This window comes from Podarcis filfolensis (assembly GCF_964270895.1).
Source record: "Podarcis filfolensis genome assembly, chromosome: 5".
In the NCBI taxonomy this organism is placed as follows: Eukaryota; Metazoa; Chordata; class Lepidosauria; order Squamata; family Lacertidae; genus Podarcis; species Podarcis filfolensis.
The window spans coordinates 4,965,956-4,981,481 of record NC_139608.1 but is presented as its reverse complement, the minus strand read 5'-3'; the positions used below and the strand labels follow the sequence as shown (position 1 = coordinate 4,981,481).

At 47.4% G+C, this 15,526-nt stretch overlaps 1 protein-coding gene across 7 annotated transcripts in view; it reads right to left on the bottom strand.

Moving 5' to 3' along the window:
* Nucleotides 1-15,526, bottom strand: part of DIS3L2 (DIS3 like 3'-5' exoribonuclease 2) — a 197,060-nt gene that overhangs the window by 101,437 nt on the left and 80,097 nt on the right. For all 7 annotated transcript variants that reach the window (XR_014547886.1, XR_014547887.1, XM_083612737.1 and 4 more), the window contains 3 exons: nt 10,954-11,185; nt 1,683-1,777; nt 284-531 (listed from right to left, as the gene is read on the bottom strand). Coding sequence is in view for 5 of the 7 variants with exons in the window: in XM_083612737.1 (XP_083468863.1) it covers nt 284-531; nt 1,683-1,777; nt 10,954-11,185 (575 nt within the window). In the remaining 2 variants the exon portion in view is untranslated. The remainder of the gene's footprint in view (nt 1-283; nt 532-1,682; nt 1,778-10,953; nt 11,186-15,526) is intronic.

The following is a 15,526-nucleotide window of genomic DNA, read 5'->3' as shown; positions in this document are numbered from 1 at the left end:
CGAATACATAAATAAATACAGTCATACCTCGGGATAAATACGCTTCAGGTTGAGCGCTTTCGGGTTGCGCTCCGCGGCGACCCAGAAGTAACGGAGCATGTTACTTCCAGGTTTTGCCACTCGCCCATGCGCAGACGGTCAAAATGACGCCACGCGCATGCGCGGAAGCAGCAAAACGCCACACGCGAAGATGCGTCTTACGTTCTGTTCGGGATGTGAGCAGGGCTCTGGAACGGATCCCGTTCACATCCCGAGGTAACACTGTACCTATGTGCACACATACCCGAGGGCAAAGTTGCTGTCTTCCCTCCAGTCCACGATACGGCAGATGAATAGCGTGTTGGAATAGTCCTCAGGCCTGGTGCTGAAGTCCGGCGGGCAGTCAGCCAAGGCCACGTACGCACGAGGCACTCTGTGGTCCATGGGCGAGAACATGGCGCACTTCTTGAAGAGCTCGCTGTTGCGGTCGGTCAGGAGGCGGATGAAGCCGGTGGCTGCCCTGGAATGCTTTTTCTCCAAGATGTAGACCACCTGCAGGAGCCACAGGGAGTTGCCCACGGGAGCGCAGGAAAGGGATGCATTTAATTCCAAACAACAGAGCAAAGGAGCCAAGCCCAGAACAAACCCACGGCGTGCCAAAATGCTTTCACATGGGCCATGACTACTCCTCTTTTTAAAGAACACTCCCAAGGGGCGAGAAGCAGCTGGCCGGTCTTGTGCCTACAGGGCAGCCACGGCCACATAAGAACAAAGAGGGGAGGCAGCCTGGAAGGAGCAGCTCCAAATCTCTGGGGGAACTCCAGGATCCAATGCTCTCGTGGGAGGCGCAGGTGGTGACATCAGAGGTTAGGAGTGCCTATTTCCACCCACAGCTGGTTTGGCAGCTACAGCCCCTTGGCCATGGCACTCCATGCCTCCAGACTGGACTACTACAATGTGCTTTGCATAGACTGCCCTTAAAGACAACTTGGGAGCTTCAGTTGGTCCAAAATGCTGCAGCCAGGTTACGTTTAGGACTCACATAACCTGGTTTAAAATAGCAGTGCTGGTTGCCAGTTTGTTCACATGACCCAAACAAATCAGGTCCCCCCAATATCAGATGTCCTTGAGCTGAAATAGGATTTTATTTATTGCACTGGCATCCTGCTTTTCCTGCAAAGAGCTCAAGGATGAGTGCAAAGATCCCCACGGGACAGCCCTGTCTGATGACCTCAACAGGAACGGTGTGGTAAGTGAGGCTGAGAGAGAGAGACCGGCCCAAATGAACCCAGGGAGCGCTTCATGGCTGAGTGGGGATTTCTTAACATGACCCCACTTCAACATGTCACCCTGAGCATTTGTGGCACCCAAAGCTGAGCATCTCACAAACAGCCAGTGAGTGGGTGATTGGAAGAAGCAAAAGGCTTGGATGAGAGTCTTATGCCCAAGGAGCTGGAATGCAGGAAGTGACATTATACCAAGCCAGGTCACGGCGTCCATTTGGCTTAATCTTGACTACACTGACCGCCAGCAGCTCTCCATGATTTCAGGGTGCGGGGTTCTCCCCTAGCTCTACCTAGAGATGCCTGGGACCTGGGTGGGACCTGGGACCCTCTGCCGCTGCGGCCGTTCCCCCTGCTTACAGGGGAATGGAAACAAACCCTCCAAACAGCACACTGAGGTCAGTTCCAACGGGATGCTACCTTGGCAGTCTTCTGCAGGAACTGGTCTGGATCGTTCGGCTTGGAAGAGTCTTCCTGTTTCGCATGGCGGGGGCCGCAGGTCTCCAGGTCCCTCCCTACGGAACACACACATAAAAGCGCACACATTACAATTGCTTCCTTCCCTTCCTTCGAGCCTTTTAATGTCCCTGCTTGGCAGTCCCGAGGGGCAGCTTGGAGCGCCGGCCCGGACTGAAAGAAGCCAAAGGAAGAGGAAAGGGCATGTCAAAATTGCCTTGGAACAAATAGCGGCATTGCAATATCCCTCCAGGCTGCAATGGGAAACAGATATATGGTCAACTTCCATTGTGCACATCTGCTAAAATAAAAATAAACCCCAAAATTTACAAGTACATCTATACCAGCCATAATAAACAAAATGGTGGAAAACACGCTCTATTTATTAAATGCAAATAAAAAGCGTTAGAGTTTCCTGGCATTTCTTGCGTTGGGGTCACTTTAACTTTTCGCATTACATAAATAGTCCCCTTTAAGTGATCGCGTTCATTAAAATATTTAATTTCCTTTAAAGAATGTTATGAAAGGTTATAAAATGCACATTTAGCCTAGAATTCAAAACCGCACCTTGCAAGGAGATAGTCTTCGGCGAAGGGCCAGCCGTAGTTATTTCATAAAGCTTATGAAAAGTCCTGCATCAGTCGTCCAGGGCTGGGTGGGGGACATGTGGCCCTCCACATGCCGCTAGGCTCCAACTCCCAGCAGCCCCAGCAGCCAGCATGCCCAATGGGATGGTCAGAGTTAAACAATTTCTAGAGAGCCGCAGGTTCACCACCCTGCTCTAAGGGAGGGAGGGGTGAGAGAGGATGCCAGCAAGACGTAAACCAAGAGGCAACGGTTATCCATTTATTTACTTATGAATGTTCAGCCCCAAAGGCTCCCAGAGTGGCTTACAGAACAAGGAATTAAAACAAGGCAGGCCCTGTAATCTTTTTCTTTCTTTTTTTTTAAAAGCCACAACATGCAAAAAGTGAGGGACAGGGAGGGAAGAGGAAAAAACCAAGTTCAGGCACCAATTCTTAGATCCAGTGTGGTACAATGGTTATAAAGTTTTGGAGTAGGACCTGGGAGAGTAAGTTCGAATCCCCACTCAGCTATGGAGCAGCTCCCTGGGTGACCCTAGGCCAGTCACCATCTCTTGGCCGAACCATGAGGTCTTGGAAGTTGAAGGTGGCATATAAATTAAATAAAATACTTTCGTTCTCATAATGACCAGGCAGCATACAAACAGCTCATGGGCAGGAGGTGCCTATGGAGGGAGTCCTGCTTCCCATCTCTCCCACTGAGGCTGCCAGGTGGAATTGCAGCTACCAGGTGACAGGACAGGTGACATGACACAGGTGACGCGCTTGTGCTCTTCCAATTCATCTCCCAGTCCACTTAACTTAATTTCCCACCCGCAATCTTAATTGTTCTCTGGTCCACATGGGTGTGCGAGAAGAAACAAAAGAACCAGAGGAATGCCCAAAACTCAAGCTGCCACTCTTGAAAATTAATACTGCTGCTGTGGTGCCCCTCCTATTCTTCCCGCGTTCCCCACTAATGAAGAACTTCCAAGTGTCCCTCTTTTCCAGGGATATTCCTGGATTTACGGAAGCCGTCCTGGTTTCTGATTTTATCCTGCAATGTCCTGCTTTTCCTTAGGACATCCCTATTTTCATCAGAGAAATGTTGGAAGGTATGGAGTTATGCAGCCCCCAAGCCAAGGAGATGAGTAACTATACAAACTTGAGGAGCCATCTGAAGGCAGTCCTGTTTGGGGAGGTTTTTAAATGTTTCTGTTTTGTTATGTTTCTATATATGTTTGAAGCTGCCCAGAGTGGCTGGGGCAACACAATCAGATGTGTGGGGTATAAATAATAAAATGATTGTGATTGTGATTATTTAGGATGTCTCTATTTTCACTGGAGAAATTTTCATTGGAGAAATATAGCATAAGGAGACCATTCCATCTGCAAAAGGACTCCTGCTTGCCCAGTGGCTCAATCATCTCCTCTGCTCCCCCTGCATGATGTTCTGGGGGGTTCCCCTGTTCCCCAGAGCAGATTTTGGGGAGGCCCAGGGGGCTTGCAGAGAGAGGGGCGAAAGCATCCTTACAGTAGCAGGAATCCTTGCACTAGCTTATGCGAGTGGAGCAAGTTAGCTGAATCCGGCCCACACGGCCTACGGCTGTGCAGGAGGAACTTGGCACCGTAGAAACTGGTGCTTGGGGGGAGGGGGGCGCATCCAACACAGCCTCTCCCTCTTCCTTGGGTTTATCTAACGTCCTTGAAAAGCCATCTAAATCTGGTGGCCGTCCCTGCATCTTGTAGCAGTAAGCTCCACAAAACTAATCACGCCTTGTGTTTCATTTTGCTTTGCTTCTTTCTATTCCAAATCCCTTGCCCTTCCGTTCATCACTGAAACATGCACCACAGCAAAGAGATCTGAGACATTAAGGAAGCAGCAGGGCATTTAACTGGGTGCTTCCAGGACCATTGCAGGAAGAGAGCTGCTCCCTCGCCAACCTTGCATGCCCATGCTGCTTATGAACAACGGGCCAACGCTTGCACCCATTGCTCCAGCAGTCAATGAGTGGCCACAATCAAGCAGTGGCAGAGTAACCTAAACAACGGCACCGGCAGCCCACGACTTCTATTGGCCTCCAGTGGCGGGGAGTCACGTGGGCACACGCCCAATGAGAACTGCTATGGAGCCTGGAGCAGCGAAGATGCGGGCAAGCAAAGGGAGAATCAAGGAAACTGGGAGAAATCCCAGACAGCTGAACAGGGAGGTAAAAGTGTGGGGATAAGGTGGGGAGGGGCAGAGAAAAGGAGGCGGCTGCCATTTGCCAAACCAGAAATAAACTATGCCGAACCTTTGCTGTCGTGGTTATCCGGTGACCATTCAATATTTCCACCCTGGGCAGCGCTGTGTTTGCAGTGGGAGATTTACTATGTTAGCTTGGGCAGGGCTTGCTAAGCTTATCTTACAGTGAAAACACCCGCCAGGAGCTCCAGCCCAGGGAAAAACGGTGCTTTAATCCCCTTGTTTTCCTTTTGGGTGATTACCTGACAAAACCGAAAATTGTTATAGCTTTGCTGAAAAGAAAATTAGGCACTAATGGCAAGAAACCTCTCCAATTAGTTCTGTTATTACCAGCAAATTAGAATTGCAGCGTTAGCACCCCTCCGAGACGGCAGCTTTTCAGAGGCCTGGTAAACTGCGCTTGAGCCACCAGCCCCTCCTCCTGGTCCAAGACGGAGAGAGGTTAAATTCATATATGTACATATTTAAACCTTTTCTTGAAAGTCTCTTGCACAAATTAGATTAACCAGGACAGCTGAAGTGGCCAAAACGAGCCCTTAAAGCCGTCAGATTAAAACACTTATTAACCATGACAGATCCAAAGTTATTTTTTCCAGGCTTGCTGCTGTGGAAATTTGCGACTCTCTCCAAGAGGAGCACAATTAATGTTAGCAATTCCCACTTCCAAATGAAAATATATTGTGTTTTCTGACTTTTTTAAAAAAGAAGAAGAAAGAAATATCCAGCAAACAGTGAGAAAATGCATCCTCCAGACTGGATGGAAAGGAAAGCAGTGAGGAGATGCTCACTATCCCAGTTAAAAATTCTGGCAAGAGTAATGATTGTGTTTGCCCAAGATCCAAGCTGCTTTTTTAAGAATAATGCAGGACCTGGTGCAGTTAATGCTCCTGAGTTTTCTTGCCCATGTGAGCAAGAAGTAAGGAGCAGGTGTGTGCTTGGTGCTACCCCAAGCGCACTAACATCAGGAAAGGGTAGCTCAGGAAAGACTAAGCATCCCTGTCCTTTCCTCCACCTGCAACATCCACACACCTGGGGCTTTAAAGGACTCATAAACAGCTACATCAGAGGCGGGGGACCTCACACCCATGGGCCAACTGAGATGCGCACGTGCACGCACACACACACACACACACACACACACAGCACCTCCATCTGACCCTTGTGACTCTCATGGTTGAGACACTTTGAGATACTATGAGATAGGTAAAGGTAAAGGGACCATCAGGTCCAGTCGTGGCCAACTCTGGGGTTGTGGCGCTCATCTCGTTTTATTGGCCGAGGGAGCCGGCGTACAGCTTCCGGGTCATGTGGCCAGCAGAATTAAGCCACTTCTGGCGAACCAGAGCAGCGCATGGAAACGCCGTTTACCTTCCCGCTGGAGCGGTACCTATTTATCTACTTGCACTTTGACGTGCTTTCGAACTGCTAGGTTGGCAGGAGCAGGGACCGAGCAACGGGAGCTCACCCCGTCATGGGGATTCGAATCACTGGCCTTCTGATCGGCAAGTCCCAGGCTCTGTGGTTTAACCCACAGCGCCACCCGCGTCCCATACTTTGAGATAAAGGTAAATTAAATAGCACTAAGAGAGGCTTCGGCATTCCTTGCCGACCCATTTTTCCTTATTTCTGGGGGGTGGGGGGCAGAGCATGAAGTCTCCCAGTGTTCATGGTGGGCAGGGAAAAGGCAAAGACAAAGGGTTTCATCAAGGAAGAAGAAACTGCAAAGAGCACAGATAAGAAGTTGCATACAGAGGTCAACCCAGGATGAGACAAGGCAGTAGTTAGCTCCACACAGAACAGTTACATCTGCACTCAATGCTTATTTAAAAGTTGGGGGAATTGGAAGATGCCATAGGCAAAGTCAGGCCATTGGCCCCACTTAGCCCAGTACACTGGTACCTCGGGCTACATACACTTTAGGTTACATACGCTTCAGGTTACAGACTCCCCTAACCCAGAAATATTACCTCGGGTTAAGTACTTTGCTTCAGGATGAGAGCATAAATTGTGCAGCAGCGGCGCGGCAGCAGTGGGAGGCCCCATTAGCTAAAGTGGTGCTTCAGGTTAAGAACAGTTTCAGGTTAAGAACAGTTTCAGGTTAAGAACAGACCTCCGGAATGAATTATATTCTTAACCCTGTACTATGAGTGGCAGTGGCTTTCCAGGTTTTGGGAGGGGACTCTCACAGCCTCGCCTTCAAGATGCCCAGGACTGAACCTGGGCCCTTCTGCATGCAAAGCAGATGCTCTGCCACTCGGCTACAGCCTCTCCCTCAACACAGGTAAGTCTGTATGTTGTATGGCCTGAGATTCCCAAGTGCAGTCCAAAAGGCAGATCCCTTCTTTGTTTGCCTCCTCCACGAGAGGCCCAGAGAGTAGCAACATGAGAATGGGCCTTTTCTGCAGCGACTTCCCATTTGTGAAATGCTCTCCCCAGGCAGGTTCAGCTGGCATCTTCATTAAACACCTTTAGGCACAAGGTGAAAACATTCCTCTTTATCCAGGCCTTTGGCTGATCTGACATCCTATAGACTTCTAAATGTGCTGCGGGGGTGCATGTGTGTGTTGTTCTTGTTCTTGTTTTTATTGTGTTTGTGTTTTTTTCTTGTATTTGTTGTTGTGAACTGCCCTGAGATCTACAGATGAAGGACAGAATATGAATTAAATATCAGTTAACTAATCCCTGCAGGTCCTGTATGGCAGCACTGCACCAGGCAGGGCCGAAACATTGTATTTCCAGTTGCTGGATGCAAATGGGCATTCCCTGTGATAGACCATGCCTTCCAAGAAATTTGTGAACTTCTACTTGCGATATGCTGCTGTTAGCCAGACATGAGATATCTTTGCACCAAATTCCTGAACTACAACATCCAAGCTAGCCAATGAAGCCTAATTCTTGGTCGTATACACAACCTCATCCTGTTTTTAAGACCAAGCTCAGACTCCAAAGCTTCTCCTTAAGAGGTTCAGATTCCTTCATCAGTAGTGACATTCCATGTCTTATAGATCCCATGGCGAGATTGGAATTTCCAGCTATGTAATGATAGGGCCAGGAGGCTAGAAGCAAACCTGGTGAGCAAAACATGGAATATCCCCTTTCCCAGAACCAGGAAGTGCCAGACCAACGTGTTTAACCACAGCATCCTCTTACCTGGAAATGTTTCTCAATTAAAGGTTTAGCTCATCTTGCCTGAAATCGCCCGATCAGGCAGTGCAGAATGCCGCCTACCTGCCATGTGTGTTTGGGGGGTGGGGAGAAAGGGAACACCAGCCAGGGCAGTCTATACAGTGCATTCCCAAAGTGTTCAGGAAAGTTTCTCAAAAAAAAAACCACCAAACGCAACTTCCCTGATGATGTTTCCTTCCAACTCTTTCTTTGGAAATCCCACCTTGCTACCATAGCTCCTTTTTCCTAGTTCCTGTATTTGCTGTGCCTGTTTAGCTAAGAGAGTTTACACAACTGGGAGCACTGAATGAAAACGCAAACAATGTGGATAAACGCCAGGCAGGCTGGAGGATCTGACAGATGTATGCATCTCAGGGCTGGGACAAGCTCAGGTGCTAGGACCAGCCTTACTACAAAGGGAATGTAGAGAAAAGAGTCCTGTTTTCCTCCCATCTGCCTCTGTGTGTAGGTTGGGTGGGGGTTTTAAAGACTCCCCTCATTCCCAGCCAGCACATCCATGTGAAGGCTGCTTTAGCTAGAAAGGCCAGAGAGCACTTCACAACCAAAAGGGTCACTCACAATACAGCTCCTGGGTATGTTGCTAAGAATGGCTTCAAAATCAGGGAAGCTCGCATGAAGTTTTGGCTGCATCTGAGCCCAGCTAGGCTTGCTGCATAATAGAGCCCTGAACGCAGCATTTTCTAGGCTTCCCCCGAGCTTGGGAAGATTGAAAATTTGAGGCTCACTGAACACTCTGCATGCAAGAGGAAGCCACACAACTGCAGTATCTTCTCGTACCAACATCACAATCGCAAGTGGCAAAACATCTACATCAAAGTTCAGCTACCCAAGCAGCGTCAGTTATGCCTGGGAAGCTTCCAAGGATACCCTCGGAGCAATTTGCTTATGTTTCAGGGCTGCACAGAGAGGAGGGGATTTCTTTTTAAAACATGGCCAAGATACTCAATTTCCACCCCCTAGATGCAGAATCAAGCCTAGGGAGGATTAACCTTGTTTCTCGGCAAGCGGCATTTTGTGAAATAAACCACCAACAGATACCTGGCACCAACAGAAATGGCGAGCATCTTATTTTTCACAGAAAATGCTTTGTTAAATACTGTGCCAAATGGAAGGAGAAGGCACAACAGCACAAGAAAGGACTCCAAGGCTATTGCAGGACTAAAGGGCCTGGGAGGAAGGACAGCGAGTGAAGAAGTGCAAGGAAGCCTGCCACCCTCTGGATACTGCTAACGAATTAGCTGGGGAACCTCTGGTGCTGCTGAGGTTTTTCATTCAGACTTCATCACAATCCTGCGGCCTGCGGCTCATTACCAGCTCTACAAGGAGCTGCCCTTGAATACTGTTTCAGAACCATCTCTGAGCAAAACCACCCACAAAAGCAGAGACAGAATTCAGTGGCAGGCAAAAAAATTCCAGGTGCTAGGACTGAGAATTACTCCAGGCACAATGAAGGGTCTTTGAGGGGAGGGGAGGGTGGACTTTTTTGGGGGGGGGACACTAATAATATAGAAAAATAGGAAATGAGGTAATAGGTACTAAATGTAATACATTGCAATACTTCCACACCCAATTAATGCCAACCTTAAGTTATTTGGCTACATTCTGCAAAATAAAAAAATACTGCAAGAATTTAAAATGTATAAACAGATGTATTGAGAAAACTTGAGTAACAAAAACAAAGTAAGCAACAGGACCCCCAAAATTTAAAACAACCTGTAGAAATTGAAAACTACCCCAAAAGCCTGATTAGTAAGGCTCAAATCGTAACATGAAAGTCTTCAAAATATATACAGAGGCCTAAATAGTTGCATACACACATAAGAAAATTAAATAAAAATGTCTAGCTGCAATACTCAAAAGGACGCCAGAGACTCGTGCTGCAAGAGGCATCCAAAATGAAACCTTTTATATCGACTGGAACCAACTGCCTATAATAGTCCAGTGATATCAATGGAAAGGAACTCTGGAATGGAGAACTTTTAATGTGTACAATGGAATCAAGGGAGGGCTTTTGACCCCTACTGGCAGAAAGCCAGAATAAATAGGTAACGGAGTGGAAGGCTCAAAAAGTAGCAGGAAAACAGTGACAATGAAAGAGAGGGAAACATGCATGTGGATATTCCCAGCAAAGAGAGAAAATCCATTTCCTCACTGAAACCTTTTGGAGTTAAATTGTGTAGGGCAAAGATCTAATGCAGCTCCCTCCCTTATCAATGGCTTGGCATCCTGCTCACATGCCCTTTCAATGGCCAGGTCAAACATCGGGTGCTGAAGCTCTGCAGAACGTCCCACCAGATCTACAAACGCAGACGTCTCTGATGCGTTCCATTGGGTGTCTTTTCAAAGCTCTTGCAGCCTGCCCTGTTTAAATCTTTCCACGTGACCATTTGATGTCACAAACCACATGGGTGCTACTACATGCAGTAACTTTTATATAAATGCATCCTATTAGTGTGTATGCAGTGAATAAAGACAACAGCAACAAGGGAATCAAAGGGATCCCAACGAAGTGGGCCCCTAAAATTGGGGTCCTTTTGATATGCAGTTGTGGGTTACTTTCCACAGACTGGTATATTGCATGGCAAGTGCCAATATTTGCTTAAACAGCACTGCAAGGGTATGCTTACATGATTACCGTATTTTTTGCTCTATAAGACTCATTTTTTCCCTCCTAAAAAGTAAGGGGAAATGTGTGTGCGTCTTATGGAGCGAATGCAGGCTGCGCAGCTATCCCAGAAGCCAGAACAGCTGTTCTGGCTTCTGAGATTCAGAATATTTTTTTTCTTGTTTTCCTCCTCCAAAAACTAGGTGCCTCTTGTGATCTGGTGCGTCTTATAGAGCGAAAAATGCGGTAAATGTCAGGCTGCAGGTGAGTCTATGCTGGGCTCCATAGAATCACTCCTGCCACACAAATGACTCTTTCAGGGTCATTGCAAAAATGCATTCAGTGGCTCCCCACTGCCTTTCAGACACAATACAAATGACCCAGGCCCAGCAGCCCTTCAGGTCCACCCAACATTGCTTTCCTTATATTTTTATTTATTTGTGGTTTTGTTTTCAGGTATGTCTATAGACACCTGTCCCGCCCCCCCACCTCGCCCCCCGGCAAAAAAAAAAGTCATAGGCTGCACAACAGAACTAAAGCAATTTAAGCTCCTGAGTTGCTTTTAAAGGAAACGGAAGTGGAAAAGGCGGGGAAGAACAGCTGGCCCTACCATTTGCGGCTGAACCCCCAACTCACCATTTTCTCCAGCCCCCAGGGACAGCTGCTTCTGATCCTTGGTCTCCCTTGAGCCATCTTGCTTGCCCTCAACATCTTCGTCATCAAACTGAGCCTCTATAACAACGTCCGGGCTGTTAACGTCGCCTTTTCCTGGATCACGAAGCACACAAGCGCCCGGGAAACTCCCAGGAGGATCTGATCCTTGAGCTGTTTCTGTTGTTTCATTGTCACAACCGTCCGGCTTGATTACCTGGAGAGTAAAGAGGGAGAAAAGTTGCATTCTGAACTGCATGGTCCAGCATGGCTGAGGGGCAGCCGTACACCGCTTCCGACCCTGATAGGTCTCCCCACCCCTCCAAATCCTTCATCCCAGAGCCCTTTCACATTGACATGGGAGGGGTGACTGCCAGTGAGGAGCAGCAGCAGGATGGGACCGGCCTGGATGGCAACTCTTCCAGGTCAACTTCACCCAGAAAGCAATACTAGCACACAAGAAAGGAACACACCATGTGTCCCAACACACCTTGGTGCCAAATTATGTGAAGGTCATCATGCGGGGGGGGGGGCATTTCCCCACCATTCCTTCTTCACAACACAAAAGGTCTGAAAGGGGAAAAACTGGGAACTGCAAGCAGGGGAGTGAAAAACCCTCCAATGGCATAACTCTTTTAGAACGGTGACTGAAACAGTTTTAAAGCTGTCTTTTAAAATCACAATGTTAAATCGACGTGATCTGACCAAGGCTGCAGAGTTAAGAGGGGAGAGTGCCTGGGCTAGGCACACACACACACCCGAAAGTCCCACGGGGGTCTGTGGGACGTCGAGATGTCCAGCGGAAGCGCCAATCTCCCGTCACTCCCCCCTCGAAAAGTACTGCCAAAAGGCAATGTGGGGGGGAGTGGTCAAGAGCGCTCAAGGCGGCAACACGACCCTGCGAGCCGAAGCCACAAGCTGCCACCAAAAGCAGGAAATTTTCCTAACAACACTATGGAGCCGAAGATAGAGTAAGAGGTTTTTAATCTATTTTCTGAGAAATAATTGCAGCAATATCGCCTTTGACTGGGTGATGGAACAGGCAGCGCTCCTAGGATTAAGTGGTGGGAAAACTACTTTCAGATGTTGCAGAGCACAGAACATTGTCAGGGGTTTGGGGTAACTGTGAAGAAGACTCCGTCTGGGTCAGATCCAAGGCCCATCTAGTCTAGCATCCCATTTCCTACAATAGCTAAGCAGATGTCTTTAAGAAGCACAGGAGCAGGGCATGAAGGCAACAGAACTCTCTTGCTCATGTTCAGCAACTGGCATTCAGAAGAAAACTGCCTCCAACATGCCAGTGGTACAGAGTCATCATGACTAGTAGCCATTGATCACCTTATCCTCCCTATAATTGTTTAACTATATATTACATGAAGCACTTCCTTTTATCTGTCCTGAATCTGCAACCATTCTGCTTCACTGGACGGCTGTCGTTATTTGTATTATCGTCCACAGGACAACTAGTGTCACTTCGCGTTTGTTAAACAAACCACAGTTTAGTGTTACGTGCAAACAGGACCGATTTCAATCATAAAGTGAGGCACCTACAACTCCAGATGTGATCTGACCAGCGCAGAACAGTTTTCATGGGGAACTGTTCGAATCCCCTATAGTTTTATCAGCTACAGGGCTATCAATGCATCCTGAGGGACAGAGAGTCTGCTGTGAGTTTAGAGTGAGGAGCTCAACAGGAAAATGGTGAATGCTTCTCAGCTCACCCTATTGAGCATCTTGAGATAAGCAAGCCTGTGAACATGGATAGCGAAATTGATGGACTATGCCGAAAAGGCGAAAATGACAGGGAAGTTCAGACACCAAGAAGATAAAAGATTTTTAAAAAGAATGGACTAACTTTGTAGAATACCTGAAGGAGCACTGTAAACACTTTAAAACATTAGTAGGTTTAGCATAGTTAAAGCTATGGTTTTCCCAGTAGTGATGTACGGAAGTGAGAGCTGGACCATAAAGAAGGCTGATCGCCGAAGAATTGATGCTTTTGAATTATGGTGCTGGAGGAGACTCTTGAGAGTCCCATGGACTGCAAGAAGATCAAACCTCTCCATTCTTAAGGAAATCAGCCCTGAGTGCTCACTGGAAGGACAGATCCTAAAGCTGAGGCTCCAAGACTTTGGCCACCTCATGAGAAGAGAAGACTCCCTGGAAAAGACCCTGATGTTGGGAAAGATGGAGGGCACAAGGAGAAGGGGACGACAGAGGACGAGATGGTTGGACAGTGTTCTCGAAGCTACCAGCATGAGTTTGACCAAACTGCGGGAGGCAGTGGAAGACAGGAGGGCCTGGCGTGCTCTGGTCCAGGGGGTCACGAAGAGGCAGACACCATTAAACAGCAACAAGGTTTAGAATAGCACCAGTGATATAATTAGGGTAAATTTTGAAACAAGGGAGATGAAGTAAATTTCATAAAGATATAAAGATGCAGAAAAGATAGTAGGTAACGATGGGAAACTGGGGAGGAGGATGGGGAGAAGTCTGGGGGCTGAGAACCCCCAAAAGATAAATGTTTTGTTGAACTGATATGAATGTAAAAATGTAAGCAAAAAAATCCTTAAAATAAAATATTTTTAAACAGCAAGCCTGCAAACAAGGAACGGGGTTGCATCTGCCTCTGATGAGTAGGTATCAGGTTTTTAAAGGCTGATAAGTAGACAGACACATGCACCCTCTTAAAAGCATACTAAGTTCTGCCAAAACGCTAAGAACCTGAAACCATCAGATACAAAAAGGGGGGGGGGGGAGGAAGGAAATGGGATAAGGAAAAAAGGAAGAACACGAAGTAACTGTGAAAGGGGCAGAGCACACCTTGCGAGCAAAGCACCTTTAACAAATAGTTGGAAGGTACTTCCTAAAATAAAGAAAGAGAACACTCAAGGAACATAAGAACTGCCTTGCTGGATCTCATGAGGGAGCCATCTAGTCTAGCATCCTGTTTTCCTCGGCACCTGGGCTGCCCCGTCCTTCTCACTGGTCCTTGGGGTACGGAAACACAAAGCTCCCCGGTGCAACATTACGCATCGCCCCTCACTCACTGCAGCTGGCCATCTCTGTAGCGCTCGGGCACAAGGCAAAGCTCTCTGGAAGGAAAGGTAGCCAACAGGTTATGTTGCCTGAAGAGCTGAGACAACCGGTTTGCTCAGGTGCTGCTCATGAAGAGGTGAGAGTTTTGGGGAGTCCAGGTGCAGCCCTTCTCTGGAGCCACCGCTTAGCGTGATTTATTGTCTGATAAATACACCCTGTGGGGGAAGTCCAGTTCATGCTCCTAGATAGACCAACACCAAACAATTTATTGCAGGCCATTAAAAATGTTGACCAAATAGATCTTTTCCACCAAACCACACAACACTCAAGAGTAGCAGAGTTCTACTGTTGCTTTCTCCTTCACAAATGGCATTTGCACCGACCAGAAATATGTGTAAGTGGTTTGAAAAGAACCGTTCTCATTACACTCCCCTCCAGGAGACTCTGCCATGCTCCCCCCCCCCCCCGGGAGGTTGCTCAGAAAGGAATGAGGTCCTTGAGCTGGAAAAGATTCCCACCCCCTGGCCTAAAGCAAGCTTTGACCACGTTCCATTAGAAATCCAGTATTCCATCATCAAGTGCAGTTCTCATAAATGCAAATGGGCTGGGCCAAAGACGATAAACGCAAAATCAAGTGGGGCTTCTAAAACTGCTGGAAGGGGCCAGGTGAAAATCAAGGCAGGGGCCAGGGAGTGATCAAAAGGGTGAAAATTGTCATCTCTCCCTCCCTTGCCAACCTTTGGACTGACATGGAAATTGGTACCTAATGCAAAGGGACTGCACAAGAGTCATGATGAGTAGCTGCAGAATCAATGACATTGAAAAACTATGGTCTGCCCACGCTGGTACCTTTTTAAAAAAAAATATTACAAAATTTAACTTAATTTGTACCACAAAAATGTAAGTGTTCTCCTGCAGCCCTTAAAAAGAAAGGCAAAAAAGCCTTTCAGAAAAGTGACGATTGACAGAGATGTTGGTCCTCCAAGATTGTGTAAGCGCTCAGCTCAAGAACTGAACATGGGGATTTAGAGAATAATTCAGCAATCCAAGAATTTGACTTTTTTTAAAAAAAGAAAAGAAATGCAAGCTTCCGTCCCTGAACTTAAAACGTATGCAAACAATGCCTAGTAAGATCTCACAGGCCAGAGGAATCAGTAAGCAGGATTTCCAGCATCTATGGGGCAGGGGATGTTCCTGCCAAGCCCCAGGATGAACAAAACCAGAATAAATTACAAAAAGTAAAAGGTACAGTTGATGTCAATCTTCACGAAATATACCAGTAGCAGAATTTAGCTTTCTGTGCCACGGAAAATGGATTGCCTTGGTGCATAATTTTCTTCCTTCCTTTATGGCTCTATTCTATTCTGCTGCTTTAGCAGAGGATAATACACTCCTGACCTTTAAGGAAAGAAAATTGCTGTGATGTAACATATTCAGAAGCATGGGGGCTGGGGGGGGAGCAAATTTAGTCTTGGACCATTGCAGGTCCGTAGCGCCAAATCAAGCTCATCCGGACAAG